The 16,447-nt window shown below is 36.7% G+C and overlaps 1 protein-coding gene across 3 annotated transcripts in view; it reads left to right on the top strand.

Moving 5' to 3' along the window:
* The window catches only part of ABCD3 (ATP binding cassette subfamily D member 3), a 176,920-nt gene that overhangs the window by 149,646 nt on the left and 10,827 nt on the right, over positions 1-16,447 (top strand). For all 3 annotated transcript variants that reach the window (XM_061183856.1, XM_061183854.1, XM_061183855.1), the window contains 7 exons: positions 1,441-1,532; positions 1,624-1,687; positions 1,816-1,879; positions 14,340-14,417; positions 14,523-14,588; positions 14,690-14,779; positions 15,258-15,377. In XM_061183856.1, the coding sequence (XP_061039839.1) occupies positions 1,441-1,532; positions 1,624-1,687; positions 1,816-1,879; positions 14,340-14,417; positions 14,523-14,588; positions 14,690-14,779; positions 15,258-15,377 (574 nt within the window). The remainder of the gene's footprint in view (positions 1-1,440; positions 1,533-1,623; positions 1,688-1,815; positions 1,880-14,339; positions 14,418-14,522; positions 14,589-14,689; positions 14,780-15,257; positions 15,378-16,447) is intronic.

The following is a 16,447-nucleotide window of genomic DNA, read 5'->3' as shown; positions in this document are numbered from 1 at the left end:
ATTAGGAAGATTTTTCTTTGATAGTGAACTTTTCATGTTTCCTTAAGATAGCTGTTTGGAGGCTTAAACTAGGTTAGTTGCTCTCAAGCTGTCTGTTCTGTGGACACTGGTATTCAGTAAGCTGGGAAATGTCGAATTGTGGCAGTCTTTCCTTGATTCACAGAAAATTAAGTTAGTGAATAGAATTTTCTCATTTGAACTTTTTTGTCCCCTACCATACTTTTTTTTCCTTAGGTTTTTGATACCTGGCAACTCAGCAAAAGATAAACAAGGATGAAGTTGATTTTAATGAAAAAAAATGAAAAGTTACCTTATGGTAGCTGTAGGTCCAGTTGTAAATATGGTCAGGGTGTCTAGTAAAATTGTTCTTAGACCATCAAATGGAGTTAAATATTTCAAAATTGCAAGGTCTAATATAAAGGGCTTGGTATGGTGTCAAAAAAACTATAATGTAAAAAAAAGCACCGTAAGTTTCAGGTCATCTGAAGAAATTAGATGTCTTTGGATCTTTCCCAGGCCTGTGATTAGTCTGCCTATTTCCTCTGTTCCTTCTTCTCTACTACTTTGGCAGTTAAGGTCTTCATGGCAAGATAGAAGAAGTTACAAACTACTATGAGGAGTCTCTCTCTTGAGAACGCTGACATTCTTCCTACTTGTTAATAACTTTCTCATGCCTTTACAGTTCCTAGCATATGGGCTGCTTCTGTTCCTTTAGGAAGCTTCTGCCTGTTATTCACAGAATGATCCTGTCTGCTTCTCTGGTTGGAGTGCTTTCTCTTCGACCATCATATCATTCTTCTACTCCTCAACTTCTTGTCATTAGTTTTGATTTCTATCACCACAGTGATTTCTCTCTAATATTAAGAACACTTCATCTTTTTCCCTCCTCAGAGGAAGAAGGAGAGGAATCCTCCAAATTCTTCCATGTTTGCAGGGAAATAGTGTGCATTTGGCGTACTTAAGATAAATGACGTCCTCAGAGAGAAAAGCCAACTTTATCCAAGGCTTTATAACTCACTCCAGCAGGAACTCAGGGTCCATGCTTCCTGGACCTAAGGAATGCACTAGCATTAGTCCTTTTATAGTATTTACTAGAAAATTCCTTAAAATTCTAGTGGCAGAGAAACTTCTTGATTTGCCTATGAATGAAGTATCTGTTGAGGTGGGATCCTATGAGACCTCTTTTCTTAGCCACATGTTCCTGCTCTCCTATTGAAGCATAATAATAAAACGTGTACTGTCACTAATACTTTATGTTGATGAGATGTCTTTTAAGTTATCTCATTTAAACTAAATGATAAGTTTAGAAACTTCAGTTAGATTTGTATAAAGTAAAAAATATGAACTTAATGTTATATGTCAATTATATTCAAATAAATAAATAATAAAAAAGATATGATAGCCTTTGGAGTTTTGATTATGACTTCTTTTTTTTTTCAGCTTTACTGCTCGGATTACAGAATTAATGCAAGTACTAAAGGATTTAAATCAGGGCAAATATGAACGCACCATGGTCTCACAACAGGAAAAAGGTAAATATGAATGCACTAGGTCACATATTATAAGTTTTTGCTGACATGACATGATGCTTTAATACTGATTTTTCCATTTAATATATTGAAGGAGCACAAGGCATTCCCTTGATACCTGGTGTTGGAGAAATCATCAATGCAGATAACATTATAAAGTACGTACAGAAAAGGGTTCTTTAGCACCATAAACATCTGTTAAACTACACAGTAGCCTTTCTCTTTCAGCTACATCTGCTTAGTGTTTAATGTAAAATTATTCTCTTTTTATTAATTTCCTCTGTAGATTTGATCATGTTCCTTTAGCAACGCCAAATGGAGATATCTTGATTCGAGACCTTAATTTTGAAGTAAGTTTTTACATGGTTATATAAAAGCTTAAATCATCTTCAAAACGTGAAATGAAGAACTGTTGTCTGAATATTTAACATAATTTTAAGGCTTCACTTAGTTTCTGAACCCACAAAATTGCTTTAAAAAGTAAGCCTTTATAAAGGAGGACTGCCTTCAATTAAGGTAGTCATAAGGTACTATAAATTTCCAGTTATAAGATAAATATGTACCAGGGATGTAATGTACAACATGATCAATATAAAAACACTGCTGTATGTTATATAGGAAAGTTGTTAAGAGAGTAAACCCTAGGAGTTCTCATCACACACACAAATTTTTTTTCTATTTCTTTAATTTTGTATCTGTATGAGATGGTGGATGTTCACTAAACTTACTGTGATAATCATTTCATGGTGTATGGAAGCCAAATCATTATGCTGCACACCTTAAACTTAGACAGTGTTGCATGTCAATGATATCTCAATAAAACTGGAAGAAAAAAATAAAAAGTAAGTCTTTGAAATAGAAATTTATTTTTCTTATTTGACAGGACTTTAAAGTTTCAAATACTACTATCAAAAATCTTTTGCAAATAAAGTCCATCTGAAGAAAGCCATAGAAGATATAGATAATTGGAATCTCCGATGTAAGATGAATATTTAAACATGCAAATATAACATTAGTCTCTTTAAATTAAAATAATTTACCATTTGGTAGTATTTTGATGGTATAGGAGGATCTGTACCTATAAAAACAAAACATAGACTTTCATATTACTGATGAAAACAGTGGAAGAGCAGCACAATAGCACTGCAGATTGCCACTCACCCAAGACACATAACATCTCGAGCCAAGTGAATTGTGATGCTGATCAATATAGTCTGTTAACCAAATGGGAATATGGCAGGCCAAATTAAAAAGAAAAAGCAAAAGATGAGAATTATTGTTATTGTATGATTTTATAAGACTCTTGCAGACCTAAGGGTTACTATTTAGGTTATGTGTCTATTGTGACTTTACGAATAGTTCACATCTGAAAATCTTGAAGATTAGTAACAGATGTCTATCATGTGGGCTGTCTCTCCAGTTCCAGATACCATTACTCTAGAATAACACTGTCCAATAGAACTTTCTGCCATGATGGAAATGTTCTATATCTGCATTGTCCAGTATAGTAGCCACATGTGGATATTGTATTCTTGAAATATGGCTAGTGCAGTTGAGGAACTGAATTTTAGATTTTACTTAATTTTAATGAATTTGACCTTAAATAGCCATGTGACTAGTGGCTGTTGTATTGGACAGCACAACTCTAGAATTCTCTACATGCTTATGTTTATGGTCCTCTGTAATTTGTGTTGTGTATAGAGATTCTTTTCAACTGCTGTTATTGAAGGAATGTTGTCTGATAGTTTATAAAATAAGGAGTATAATTATTGGATTTGTTTTCAAAGTGTTATAATTATAGGTAAGTCTTCAGTTTTTCTCCTCTTAGTCATGTATATTTATTATGTACGTCTCCACTTTCTTTTTAAGGAACTGTAAAAATGAAAAGTATTAGTTATGCAAAGTACTTTGGACTTATTCAACAATGAGTGTTATATATTGTAATGTTTATTTTAAAACCAAGAAACAAAAAGGGAAGTACAGAAAATGTGAATATAGTTGGTAAATATTTAATGGCACAAGTATTACAGAAGTGTTTTCTCATTTAGCTCCAGGTGCTGCAGTCAGAGCTACAGCTCTAGGTGCTGCTTTGCTCCCTTGGCAAAGTAGGTGGCCACCTACAGGGCTTGATTTCAGGAATAAAACAGAGCTCAAAACTCCATCTTTGATAGATTTCCAGTAGCCCCTTTATTGTCACTACCCAAGAGTAAAAAGGGCCATGAGATTTCTCCATTGAAGAATCCTCTTCGCCCTTTCTCCTACTTTCCCTCACTTCTGTCTTTACACAGACATAGAATACGCCAACAATACAGATGGACACATGGCTTGAGTGTAGTGAGGAGAGATTTGGGATCTGTATGTACAGCCACATGGAATAAATAGATCATGATTATGGTCTGTGATATGCTCACTTTGTCATAAGGTTACCACACTAATGCTGTCCCTTTCATTTTAGTCCAGAGCCGCCCTCCCTTTAAAGCCTTTATGTTTGAATTTTAGTATACTTCTGGCCAGTCCTGATAACTTCACTTTTTTAGTCTCAGAAAGGACCTAACTTTTTTGCTCTTAGTTTGGAAAGTCTTATTTTAGTTATCAGTTACACCCCTGCTTGTTTAAGTTTTTTTACTCTGTGACCATGTTCTATATCACTGTTGTCTATTCTGTGATTCTTGTATTGTTTTCTCCTCCACTTGGAGCTGTTTCTTTGACTTCTGTACTTTTGGTCCACTGTTATAAATTCCTCTTCTGTCTGTTTCTGACTTAGGGTATTCTAAGTTAGACTTGGCTTTTTCTTATTTATTTTGTTTTTCTATCATTTTTTTAACATAGTTTTGTTTTGTTTTGTTTTTTAATTCAACAAACATCCATCACTTCTTTGTAACATCTGATTGTTTTCTATCCATGTGGCTTACTTGAAAATAAAGATTCCTTTCTCCTGCAAAGAGGCATGGTAAAACTGAGACTTGGCCATCACAAATAAATGTGTCCTACTTTATGATCAGTTTGCCTTTTGGGTTACCTAATAACCAAATAATATAAGCTTCTTTGAGATAGGGGATTTTATATCTTATTCCTTTATAAACTCCCTCAGCAATGGCATATTTATATAGACTGGAGAAACCCTAAGAAATAACTACTTGTAGGTTATAATGTGGCCATTAAAATAGTACTTTGTAACTTACTAAAATTTTTACCTTTTAGTAAGCAAGCATATTTTAATGTTTAAAGAAGCCTAAGTAAATCTTCATAAACAGCATACTTTCATGTAATCTCTCTTTTATTTAAATCATATTTATGTGTAGAATATTTTGATGTTTTATTATAGTAAATTCATAGGAAGTAGGATTTATCAAGAAGTGATATTTCTGGGGGAATATTTTTATTGGTAAAGATATGGTGGTTCAAAGCATTCGTTGCCCCAGTAAAGCAATCCAGGATCCTCAATAATAGAGTGTTATTGGGACGTCCCTGGTGGTGCAGTGGTTAAGAATCCGCCTGCCAGTGCAGGGGATACTGGTTCCAGCCCTGGTCTGGGAAGATCCCACATGCCGTGGAGCAACTAAGCCCGTGCGCCACAGCTACTGAAGCCTTTGCCTAGAGCCCATGCTCTGCAACAAGAGAAGCCACCACAATGAGAAGCCTGTGCACCGCAACAAAGAGTAGCCCCCGCTCACCACAACCAAAGAAAGCCCGTGTGCAGTAATGAAGACCCAACGCAGCCAAAAATAAATAAAATAAATTTATATTAAAAAAATTTAAAAATAGAGTGTTATTAAGAACTTAATAACTGGTTTTCAGTGAAAGTTACCCTTGGCATTTAGTCTTAATTCAACCCAGAAAAAAAAAATACATGTTTTTACAAATCTTTAATTTGGAAAACTTATCACTGGCTTGCCATGGCTGATGTCGTAATTGGAAGTTTTGTCCAACATTATCAAAAGCCACGGAGTAAAGAAAAGTTAATGCTGAGTCTAAGATATTTGTGCATAGAAGAGTACCTAAGGATTTCAGTAACTCTAGTTATTATTTATACACATCATTACAAACTTGGTTTTTAGGTTTCCTGGCATGTTGCACCAAGTAATGTGGAGGGGTATTGGATATCAGTGAAAACCACAATAAGCAGTTAGGTGCAGAAAACAGTACATATGGCTAACATTACCTAAATAAATCAGAGTGATAGGGAACCATTTAATTAATCGTTCTCTGAACTTTAAGGTGCCCCTAGGGGAAACACTTTTATAGTAGAGTACAATTATTATATATAATGTATTACTAGGAATATTCACTATACTCAATTTTATAGGAAAAAGAAATATGTATTTAGAAGAAGTCCATCAAAATAACTCTTTAAAATAATTTCTCAGAAAAAAAGACAAATATCTGGAAAAGTCATTCAGAATAGCTCATTCTCTAATACACAACATAAAATTTACCATTTTAACTATTTTGAAGTTTACAGTTCAGTGGCATTAAGTACATTTAGTGTGTTGTGCAACCATCACCACTATCTTCAGAACTTTTTCATCACAGCAAAGAGAAACTCTGTACCCATTAAACAGTAACTCGTTTCTCCCTACCCCTTAGTCCCTGGTAACCGCTGTTCTACTTTCTGTCTCACTGAATTTGCCTATTCTGGGTACCTCATGTGAATGGAATCATAATATTTGTCCTTTTGTGTCTGGCATATCTCACTTAGCATCATGTCTTCAGGTTCATTCATGTTGTGGCATGTACCAGAATTTCATTCCTTTTAAGGCTGAATAATAATATTCCATTGTATGTATATGCCACATTTTGTTTATTCATTTATCCACTTGGGTTGCTTCCACTTTCGACTATTGTGAATAATGCAGAAGGCTCTGCATTCCATCAGAAAAAGTTCTTTCAGTGGCTTACAGCAGCCTATAGGGTTTACCTGCCGTTACCCTACCACCACCTCTTACCTCTCTGAGCTCATTTCCTACTACTCCTTCCTCCTGCTCATTCTTTTTCAGCAGAATCCTTTCTGGTTTTTGAATAGGGCAGGTACATTCCTGCCTCAGCCTTTGTAGCTACTTTTTGTGGGTAGGGTTGGGACTGGAACAGTCCCTCCAGATAAACTTCTAGTTTACTCTTTCTTTCACAGTTTTGCCCAGTTGTCATTTTCAGTGAGGCCTGGCCTGACCACCTTAAAAATGCAACCCCCCCCCACCCGTTTTTTTTACCTTTATCTATTTTTTCCCTGTGGCACTTATTTTCTAACATGCTGTTTAATTTACTTATTTATTATGCGTGTTCCTTATTGTATATCTCTCCCACTAGAATGTATACTGGTAAGGGTAAAGATTTTGTTGTGTTTTTTTGTTCTTTGGGTTTCTTTGGTCTCTTTTACTCACTAATGTAGCTGCATTGCCTCGAACAGAGCCAGACACTGAGTATTCAATACATATTCATTGAATTAAAAAATAGGAACCTAAGGCTCAACAGTTTAAAAAAGGCAGGTTCCACAGCCAGGCTAACTCATATCTCTCTGTGGTCTTTTCCTGCTGTGATACATTGCTGTGTGAGCTACAATTATGACTCAGGTTTTTTGATTCATCACCAGGTTGATTAACTCAGATAAGACCATAAGCTTAGAAATCAACCACTCTTGACATTTTTCATTCAACTTTACGTTGTTGCAGAGCAATTTGGTGGCACTTATAAATACTTATAATACATATGTACTTTGATACAATACATAATTTCTAAGAATTTGATCTGTAGAAGTATTTCTCACTAGTGCATCAATTTGCTCTCTCAGAGCTTCATTGCAGTATTATTAAAAGAGCAATCAAAATGCAGATGACCTAAATATTTAACAAAAGGAGAGTATTTAAATAAGTTATGATACATCCTTACTATGGAATACACTGCAGGCATTAAGAGAGGAATGGGGAGAATCTGAATATACTGACCTGAAAGAACATCTGTGATATATTGTTTGTTTTATTTATTTATTTATTTTAAATTTTGTTTCATTTTTATATAGCAGGTTATTAGTTATCTATTTTATACATATTAGTGTATACATGTCAATCCCAGTCTCCCAATTCATACCACCACCACCCTGCCCCCCACCCTTGACCCCCACCTCCGCTTCCCCCCCCTTGGTGTCCATACGTTTGTTCTCTACATCTGTGTCTCTATTTCTGCTGTGCAAACCAGTTCATCTGCACCATTTTTCTGGATTCCACATATATGTGTTAATATACGATACTTGTTTTTGTCTTTCTGACTTACTTCACTCTGTATGACAGTCTCCAGGTCCATCCATGTCTCTACAAATGACCCAATTTCGTTCCTTTTTCTGGCTGAGTAATATTCCATTATATATATGTACCACATCTTCTGTATCCATTCGTCTGTTCATGGGCATTTAGGTTGCTTCCATGACCTGGCTATTGTAAATAGTGCTGCAATGAGCATTGGGGTGCATGTGTCTTTTTGAATTATGGTTTTCCCTGGCTATCTGCCCAGTAGTGGGATTGCTGGGTCATATGGTAATTCTATTTTTAATTTCTTAAGGACCCTCCATGCTGTTCTCTATAGTGGCTGTATCAATTTACATTCCCACCAACAGTGCGAGAAAGTTCCCTTTTCTCCACACCCTCTCCGGCATTTGTTGTTTGTGGATTTTCTGAGGATGCCCATTCTGACTGGTGTGAGGTGATACCTCATTGTAGTTTTCATTTGCATTTCTCTAAAAATTACTGATGTTGAGCAACTTTTCCTGTGCCTCTTGGGCATCTGTATGTCTTCTTTGGAGAAATGTCTATTTAGGTCTTCTGGCCATTTTTGGATTGGGTTATTTGTTTCTTTTAATACGGAGCTGCATGAGCTGTTTATATATTTTGGAGATTAATCCTTTTTCCATAGATTCGTTTGCAAATATTTTCTCCCATTCTGAGGGTTGTCTTTTTGTCTTTATAGTTTCCTTTGCTGTGCAAAATCTTTGAAGTTTCATTACGTCCCATTTGTTTATTTTTGTTTTTATTTCCATTACTCTAGGAGGTGGATAAAAAAAGATCTTGCTGTGATTTATGTCAAAGAGTCTTCTTCCTGTGTTTTCCTCTAACAGTTTTATAGTGTCCGGTCTTACATTTAAGTTTTTAATCCATTTTGAGTTTATTTTTTGTTTATGGTGTTAGGGAGTGTTCTAATTTCATTCTTTTACATGTAGCTGCCCAGTTTTCCCAGCATCACTTATTGAAGAGGCTGTCTTTTCTCTATTATATATTCTTGCCTCCTTTGTCATAGATTAGTTGACCATAGGTGTGTGGGTCTATCTCTGGACTTTCTATCCTATTCCACTGATCTATGTTCTGTTTCTGTGCCAATACCATATTGTCTTGATTACTGTAGCTTTGTGGTATAGTCTGAAGTCAGGGAGTGTGATTCCTCCAGCTCCTTTTTTTTCCCTCAAGATTGCTTTGGCTGTTCGGGGTCTTTTGTGTCTCCATACAAATTTTAAGATTTTTTGTTCTAGTTCTGTGAAAAATGCCATTGGTAATTTGGTAGGGATTGCATTGAATCTGTAGATTGCTTTGGGTAGTATAGTCATTTTCACAGTATTGATTCTTCCAATCCAAGAACATGGTATTTTTCTCCATCTGTTTCTGTCATCTTTGATTTCTTTCATCAGTGTCTTATAGTTTTCTGAGTACAGGTCTTTTACCTCCTTAGGTAGGTTTATTCCTAGGTATATTATTCTTTTCATTGCAATGGTAAATGAGATTGTTTCCTTAATTTCTCTTTCTGATCTTTCATTGTTAGTGTATAGGAATGCAAGAGATTTCTGTGCGTTAATTTTGTATCCTGCAACTTTACCAAATTCGTTGATTAACTCTAGTAGTTTTCTGGTGGCATCTTTAGGATTCTCTATGTATAGTATCATGTCATCTGCTAACAGTGACAGTTTTACTTCTTCTTTTCCAATTTGTATTCCTTTTATTTCTTTTTCTTCTCTGATTGCTGTGGCTAGGACTTCCAAAACTATGTTGAATAAAAGTGGTGAGAGTGGACATCCTTGTCTTTTCCTGATCTTAGAGGAAATGCTTTCAGTTTTTCATGATTGAGAACGATGTTTGCTGTGGGTTTGTCATATATGGCCTTTATTATGTTGAGGTAGGTTCCCTCTATGCCCACTTTCTGGAGAGTTTTTATCATAAATGGGTGTTGAATTTTGTCAAAAGCTTTTTCTGCATTTATTGAGATGATCATATGGTTTTTTTCTTCAATTTCTTAGTATGGTATATCACATTGATTGGCATATATTGAAGAATCCTTGCATCCCTGGAATAAATCCCACTTGATCGTGGTGTATGATCCTTTTAATGTGTTGTTGGATTCTGTTTGCTAGTATCTTGTTGAGGATTTTTGCATCTATACTCATCAGTCTGTAATTTTCTTTTACTGTAGTATCTTTGTCTGGTTTGGGTATCAGGGTGATGGTGGCCTTGTAGAATGAGTTTGGGAGTGCTCCTCCCTCTGCTATATTTTGGAAGAGTTTGAGAAGGATAGATGTTAGCTCTCCTCTAAATGTTTGATAGAATTCACCTGTGAAGCCAATTGGTCCCGGATTTTTGTTTGTTGGAAGATTTTTAATCACAGTTTCAATTTCAGTGCTTGTGATTGGTCTGTTTATATTTTCCATTTCTTCCTGGTTCAGTCTCGGAAGGTTGTGCTTTTCTAAATATGTCCATTTCTTCCAGGTTGTCCATTTTATTGGCATAGAGTTGCTTGTAGTAGTCTCTTAGGATGCTTTGTATTTCTGTGGTGTCCATTGTAACTTCTTTTTCATTTCTAATTTTATTGATTTGAGTCCTCTCCCTCTTTTTCTTGATGAGTCTGGCTAAAGGTTTATCGATCTTGTTTATCTTCTCAGAGAACCGCTTTTAGTTTTATTGATCTTTGCTATTGTTTTCTTTGTTTGCATTGCATTTATTTCTGCTCTGATCTTTATGGTTTCTTTCCTTCTACTATCTTTGGGTTTTGTTTGTTCTTCTTTCTCTAGTTCCTTTAGGTGTAAGCTTAGATTGCTTATTTGAGATTTTTCTTGTTTCTTGAGGTAGGATTGTGTTGCTCTAAACTTCCCTCTTAGAACTGCTTTTGCTGCATCCCATAGGTTTTGGGTCATTGTGTTTTCATTGTCATTTGTCTCTAGGTATGTTTTGATTTCCTCTATGATTTCTTCAGTGATCTCTTGGTTATTTAGTAATGTATTGTTAGCCTCCATGTTTGGATTTTACAGTTTTTTCCCTGTAATTGATTTCTAATCTCATAGCGTTGTGGTCGAAAAATATGCTTGATATGATTTCAGTGTTCTTAAACTTACCAAGGTTTGATTTGTGACCCATGGTGTGATCTATCCTGGAGAATGTTCCATGTGCACTTGAGAAGAAAGTGGAATCTGCTGTTTTCGGATGGAATGTCCTATAAATATCAATTAAATCTATCTGGTCTGTTGTGTCATTTAAATCTTGTCCTTCCTTGTTAATTTTCTGTCTGGATTATCTGTCCATTGGTGTAAGTGAGGTGTTAAAGTCCCCCTCTGTTACTGTGTTACCGTCAATTTCTTCTTTTATAGCTGTTAGCATTTGCCTTATGTATTGAGGTGCTCCTATGTTGGTGCATAAATATTTATAATTGTTACATCTTCTTCTTGGATTGATCCCTTGATCATTATGTAGTGTCCTTTTTGTCTCTTGTAACATTCTTTATTTTAAAGTATTTTATCTGATATGAGTGTTGCTACTCCAGCTTTCGTTTGATTTCCATTTGCATGGAGTATCTTTTTCCATCTCCTCACTTTCGTTCTGCATGTGTCCCTAGGTCTGAAGTGGGTCTCTTATAGACAGCCTATTTATGGGTCTTGTTTTTGTATCCATTCAGCAATCCTGTGTCTTTTGGTTGGAGCATTTAATCCATTCACATTTAAGGTAATTATCAATATGTATGTTCCTATTACCATTTTCTTAATTGTTTTGGGTTTGTTGTTTTTCTTTTTTCAAAAAATTATATTTATTTATTTATTTTTGGCTGCGTTGGGTCTTCGTTGCGGTATGCGGGCTTCTCATTGCGGTGGCTCCTCTTGTTGCGGAGCACGGGCTCTAGGTGCATGGGCTTCAGTAGTTGTGGCACGTGGGCTCAGTAGTTGTGGCTCACGGGCTCCAGAGTGCAGGCTCAGTAGCTGTGGTGCACGGGCTTAGTTGCTCTGTGGCATGTGGGATCTTCCTGGACCAGGGCTCGAACCCATGTCTCCTGCATTGGCAGGTGGATTCTTAACCACTGTGCCACCAGGGAAGTCCCTTGGGTTTGTTTTTGTATGTCCTTTTTTTCTCTTGGATTTCCCACCTAGAGAAGTTCCTTCAGCATTTGTTGTAGAGCTGGTTTGGTGGTGCTGAATTCTCTTAGCTTTTGCTTGTCTGTAAAGCTTTTGCTTTCTCCATTGAATCTGAATGAGATCCTTGCCAGGGAAGTAATCTTAGTTGTACTTTAGATATATCATGCTACTCCCTTCTGGCTTGTGGAGTTTCTGCTGAGAAATCAGCTGTTAACCTTATGGGAGTTCCCTTGTATTTGTCATTTTTCCCTTGTTGCTTTTAATAATTTTTCTTTGTCTTTAATTTTTGCCAATTCGATTACTATGTGTCTTGCGTGTTTCTCCTTGGGTTTATCCTGCGTGGGACTCTCTGCACTTCCTGGACTTGGGTGGCTATTTTCTTTCCCATGTTAAGGAAGTTTTTGACTCTAATCTCTTCAAATATTTTCTTGGGTCCTTTCTCTGTCTCTTCTTCTTCTGGGGACCCCGGTAAAGCGAACGTTCATGCGTTTAATGTTGTCCCAGAGGTCTCTCAGTCTGTCTTCATTTCTTTTCATTCTTTATTCTGTTCCACAGCAGTGAATTCCACCATTCTTTCTTCCATATTCTGTTCCACAGCAGTGAATTCCACCATTTCTTTCATGTCACTTATCTGTTTTGCTGCCTCAGTTACTCTGCTATTGATTTCTTCTAGTGTACGTTTCACTTCAGTTATTGTGTTGTTCATCTCTGTTTGTTTGTTCTTAAATCTTCTAGGTGTTTGTTCTTTAATTCTTCTAGGTCTTTGTTAAACATTTCTTGCATCTTCTCGATCTTTGGCTCCTCCATTCTTTTTCCGAGGTCCTGGATCATCTTCGCTATCACTATTCTGAATTCTTTTTCTCAAAGGTTGCCTATCTCCACTTCATTTAGTTGTTTTTCTGGGGTTTTATCTTGTTCTTTCATCTGGTACATAGCCTTCTGCCTTTTCATCTTGTCTATCTTTCTGTGAATGTGGTTTTCGTTCCACAGGCTGCAGGACTGTAGTTCTTCTTGTTTCTGCTGTCTGCCCTGTGGTGGATGAGGCAGGCTATGTAAGAGTCTTGTGTAAGCTTCCTGTTGGGAGGGACTGGTGGTAGGTAGAGCTGGGTGTTACTCTGGTGGGCAGAGCTCAGTAAAACTTTAATCCACTTGTCTGCTGATGTGTGGGGCTGGGTTCCCTCCCTGTTGGTTGTTTGGCCTGAGGCGACCCAACACTGGAGCCTACCCGGCTCTTTGGTGGGGCTAATGGTGACTCTGGGAGGGCTCACACCAAGGAGTACTTCCCAGAACTTCTGCTGCCAGTGTCCTTGCCCCCACAGTGAGACATAGCCACCCCCCGCCTCTGCAGGAGACCCTCCAACACTAGTAGGTAGGTCTGGTTCAGTCTCCTATGAGGTCACTGCTCCTTCCGCCTGGGTCCTGATGCGCATACTACTTTGTGTGTGCCCTCCAAGAGTGGAGTCTCTGTTTGCCCCAGTCCTGTTGAAATCCTGCAGTCAAATCCTGCTAGCCTTCAAAGACTGATTCTCTGGGAATTCCTCCTCCTGTTGCCGGACCCCTAGGTTGGGAAGCCTGACGTGGGGCTCAGAACCTTCACTCCAGAGGGTGGACTTCTGTGGTATAATTGTTCTCCAGTTTGTGTTTTCCCAGTGGTTATGGGATTTGATTTTATTGTGATTGTTCCCCTCCTGCCGTCACATTGCGGCTCCACCTTTGTCTTTGGACATGGGGTATCTTTTTTGGTGAGTTCCAGTGTTTTCCTGTTGATGATTGTCCAGCAGCTAGTTGTGATTCTGGTTCTCTCGCAAGAGGGAGTGAGTGCACGTCCTTCTACTCCACCATCTTGAGCCCTTCCATAAAATCATTTTGTTTACATCTGTTCATATATTTTGTACAAGTCTTTATTTATACCTTTCCTGAGCCATTTTATTATGGTATATTTCTTGTAAGCAATATATAACTAGATTTTTTTAAAAAGTACATTGCTTTTAAAAACCTCAAAAGCACAGCAAAATAAACATTATAATTCTTTACTGACCTCCCCAACTAGGCAGGATGAGTCTATTCAGCACCCGATATATTGTTAAATAATAACAAGTTGTAGAGCAGTATATATAGTACAACTCTATTTTTTAAAAAAAGACTGTTTACATACATAATTACTGTTTTCAAGAATTCAAGCTTTAGATCTTTGTGTTCAGATTGAGATTAAGTTGATATCAATCAATAGTGATATTTAAGTGGGAAAAAAAGTGACTGAGTAAAAATTGAAAGTAAACAAAAATAAAAGGTCTCTTCATCCATACCCTCCACTGCTTATACCTCATATCACATTTATAGACATAATAGAAAGCTTATCATTAGCAAAGAACTATTTGACTCTACGGAAATGTTCATTGAGTGTATATTCTATTTAATTAATTCATAGACTCATTTCCTTTCAGGTTCGGTCTGGGGCCAACGTTCTAATTTGTGGTCCAAATGGCTGTGGAAAGAGTTCACTTTTCCGTGTTCTTGGTGAAGTAAGTAAAAATTGGCCTTAAAGTTTTGTAGTCTTATTTTGCCATATAATCTACCACATTGTGAAATTTACAGCTCTTCTTCCCCCTCCTCCTTTGCTTTTATAGTTATGGCCTCTTTTTGGAGGACGTCTAACTAAACCCGAGAGAGGAAAGTTATTTTACGTTCCCCAGGTAAGACCGTGTTTGAGTTATTTTATAATCTTTGATTTCAAGATCTTTTAACTTATTTTTTAAAAAACCACTTTTAATGATTTTTGCTCTGTTACTATCAGAGACCTTATATGACCCTTGGAACACTTCGAGACCAAGTGATATATCCAGATGGAAGAGAAGATCAGAAAAAGAAGGGGATTTCTGACCTCGTAAGGAAATGTTTATATCCTAGACTTACTGAAAACACTCCACTTCAGAGTCTTTATCTTAATCAGTTAAGTATTTTAGATTTCAAGTAGTTTATCCTAACCTTTTGTAAAGGCTTCTACAGCCTAATCATTAATTATAATTTTCCAGGTTGAGGTAAGATGTTAACAATTTTGCTTAAATATGACTTGTTGAATGTTTAACCTTGTCTTTACACTATTGTTTTCTCATTGCCCTTGTCCTTTAATTATGTACAATAGTAGTATTCTCTTTATGCTGCTAGATATATTTTGTCAAAATTAGTATAAATAGGAAGTAAAGAGTTTAGGTTTACCTTTGTGCCACATTCTTTTGTGAAATGTGCCTTTTTTAGTGATGTTGGCAATAGTATTATAGTGATTCTAGTTTAAAAAATAAAGCAAGATAGAGAGTGTTGGTTTATATTAAGCATGATTTCATCTTTAATCATTTTGCTGAAAGGTACTGAAGGAATACTTAGACAATGTCCAGTTGGGTCATATCCTTGAACGTGAAGGAGGCTGGGACAGTGTTCAGGATTGGATGGATGTACTCAGTGGTGGAGAAAAGCAAAGAATGGCGGTAAGTGTGCTCTGAAAACACTGCAGAGCAATGCAGCTGGTTGCATAAAGTCACTCTTAGAATCCAGCATTTTGATAATCAGGGCATACAGTTTTGTTTTAATCTTTTTATTTAGCAATTATTATAGTGTGGCTTAGTTTATATGATAATAGAAGTATAGCTTGCATGTAAATTTGGAATTCTGAAAAATTCAAAAATATTCCTATGAAAGGAAAAGATGCAGATCCAATATATACCATTAATCCGTTTTTCTAAAAGTTGGGGGAACTTTGTAGCACATAGGTCCTGGTTGGGTTATGAGATCCCTTTCAGTATTTTTTCCCTATAGACGCCTCTCTGTCTTAGCCTATTCTCTCTAAAGTAGCTGAAGGTATTAGAGATGTTAATTTTATTATCATTTTATTCTTTATTCTGTTCTTGTCCTTTCCCTCTATCATTATATTTATCCTTGTTTCAGGGCTCAGTATCTACTACCTAAAGTTATTTAGAATTTTAAAATTTTCCTAATATAAAGAAACATTTGAAAGGAATTATTTTATGATCAACTAAAGTTATCCCAATCAAACATGACTACAAAATGTGACATATTAAGAGTGATTCTTTGAGTACTCTGTAAAGGGGGATAACTTTTATTTTTTTATTTTATTTTTTGTAATTAATTAATTAATTAATTTTTGGCTGTGTTGGGTCTTCATTGCTGCACGCAGGCTTTCTCTAGTTGCGGCGAGCAGGGGCTAGAGCACTCTGTTGTGGTGCGCAGGCTTGTCGTTGAGTTGGCTTCTCTTATTGTGGAGCATGGGCTCTAGGCGCGTGGGCTTCAGTAGTTGTGGCTCACGGGCTTAGTTGCTCCGTGGCATGTGGGAATCTTCCCAGACCGGGGATCGAACCCGTGTCCCCTGCATTGGCAGGCGGATTCTTAACCACTGCGCCACCAGGGAAGTCCCAAGGGGGATAACTTTTAGGGAGTCATTTTCTAACTAGACATACCATAGTTTGAGCAGATCCAGAGGAATTTTTTGGAGAGGGAGTGTTATAACCTTGTGGAAATTAGAGAAACTGTAGCCAAAGAA

This window comes from Eubalaena glacialis, chromosome 3, assembly GCF_028564815.1.
Source record: "Eubalaena glacialis isolate mEubGla1 chromosome 3, mEubGla1.1.hap2.+ XY, whole genome shotgun sequence".
Classification (NCBI taxonomy): domain Eukaryota; kingdom Metazoa; phylum Chordata; class Mammalia; order Artiodactyla; family Balaenidae; genus Eubalaena; species Eubalaena glacialis.
Note: the sequence above shows the minus strand (reverse complement) of the source record. Positions and strands in the feature narration are given on the sequence as shown.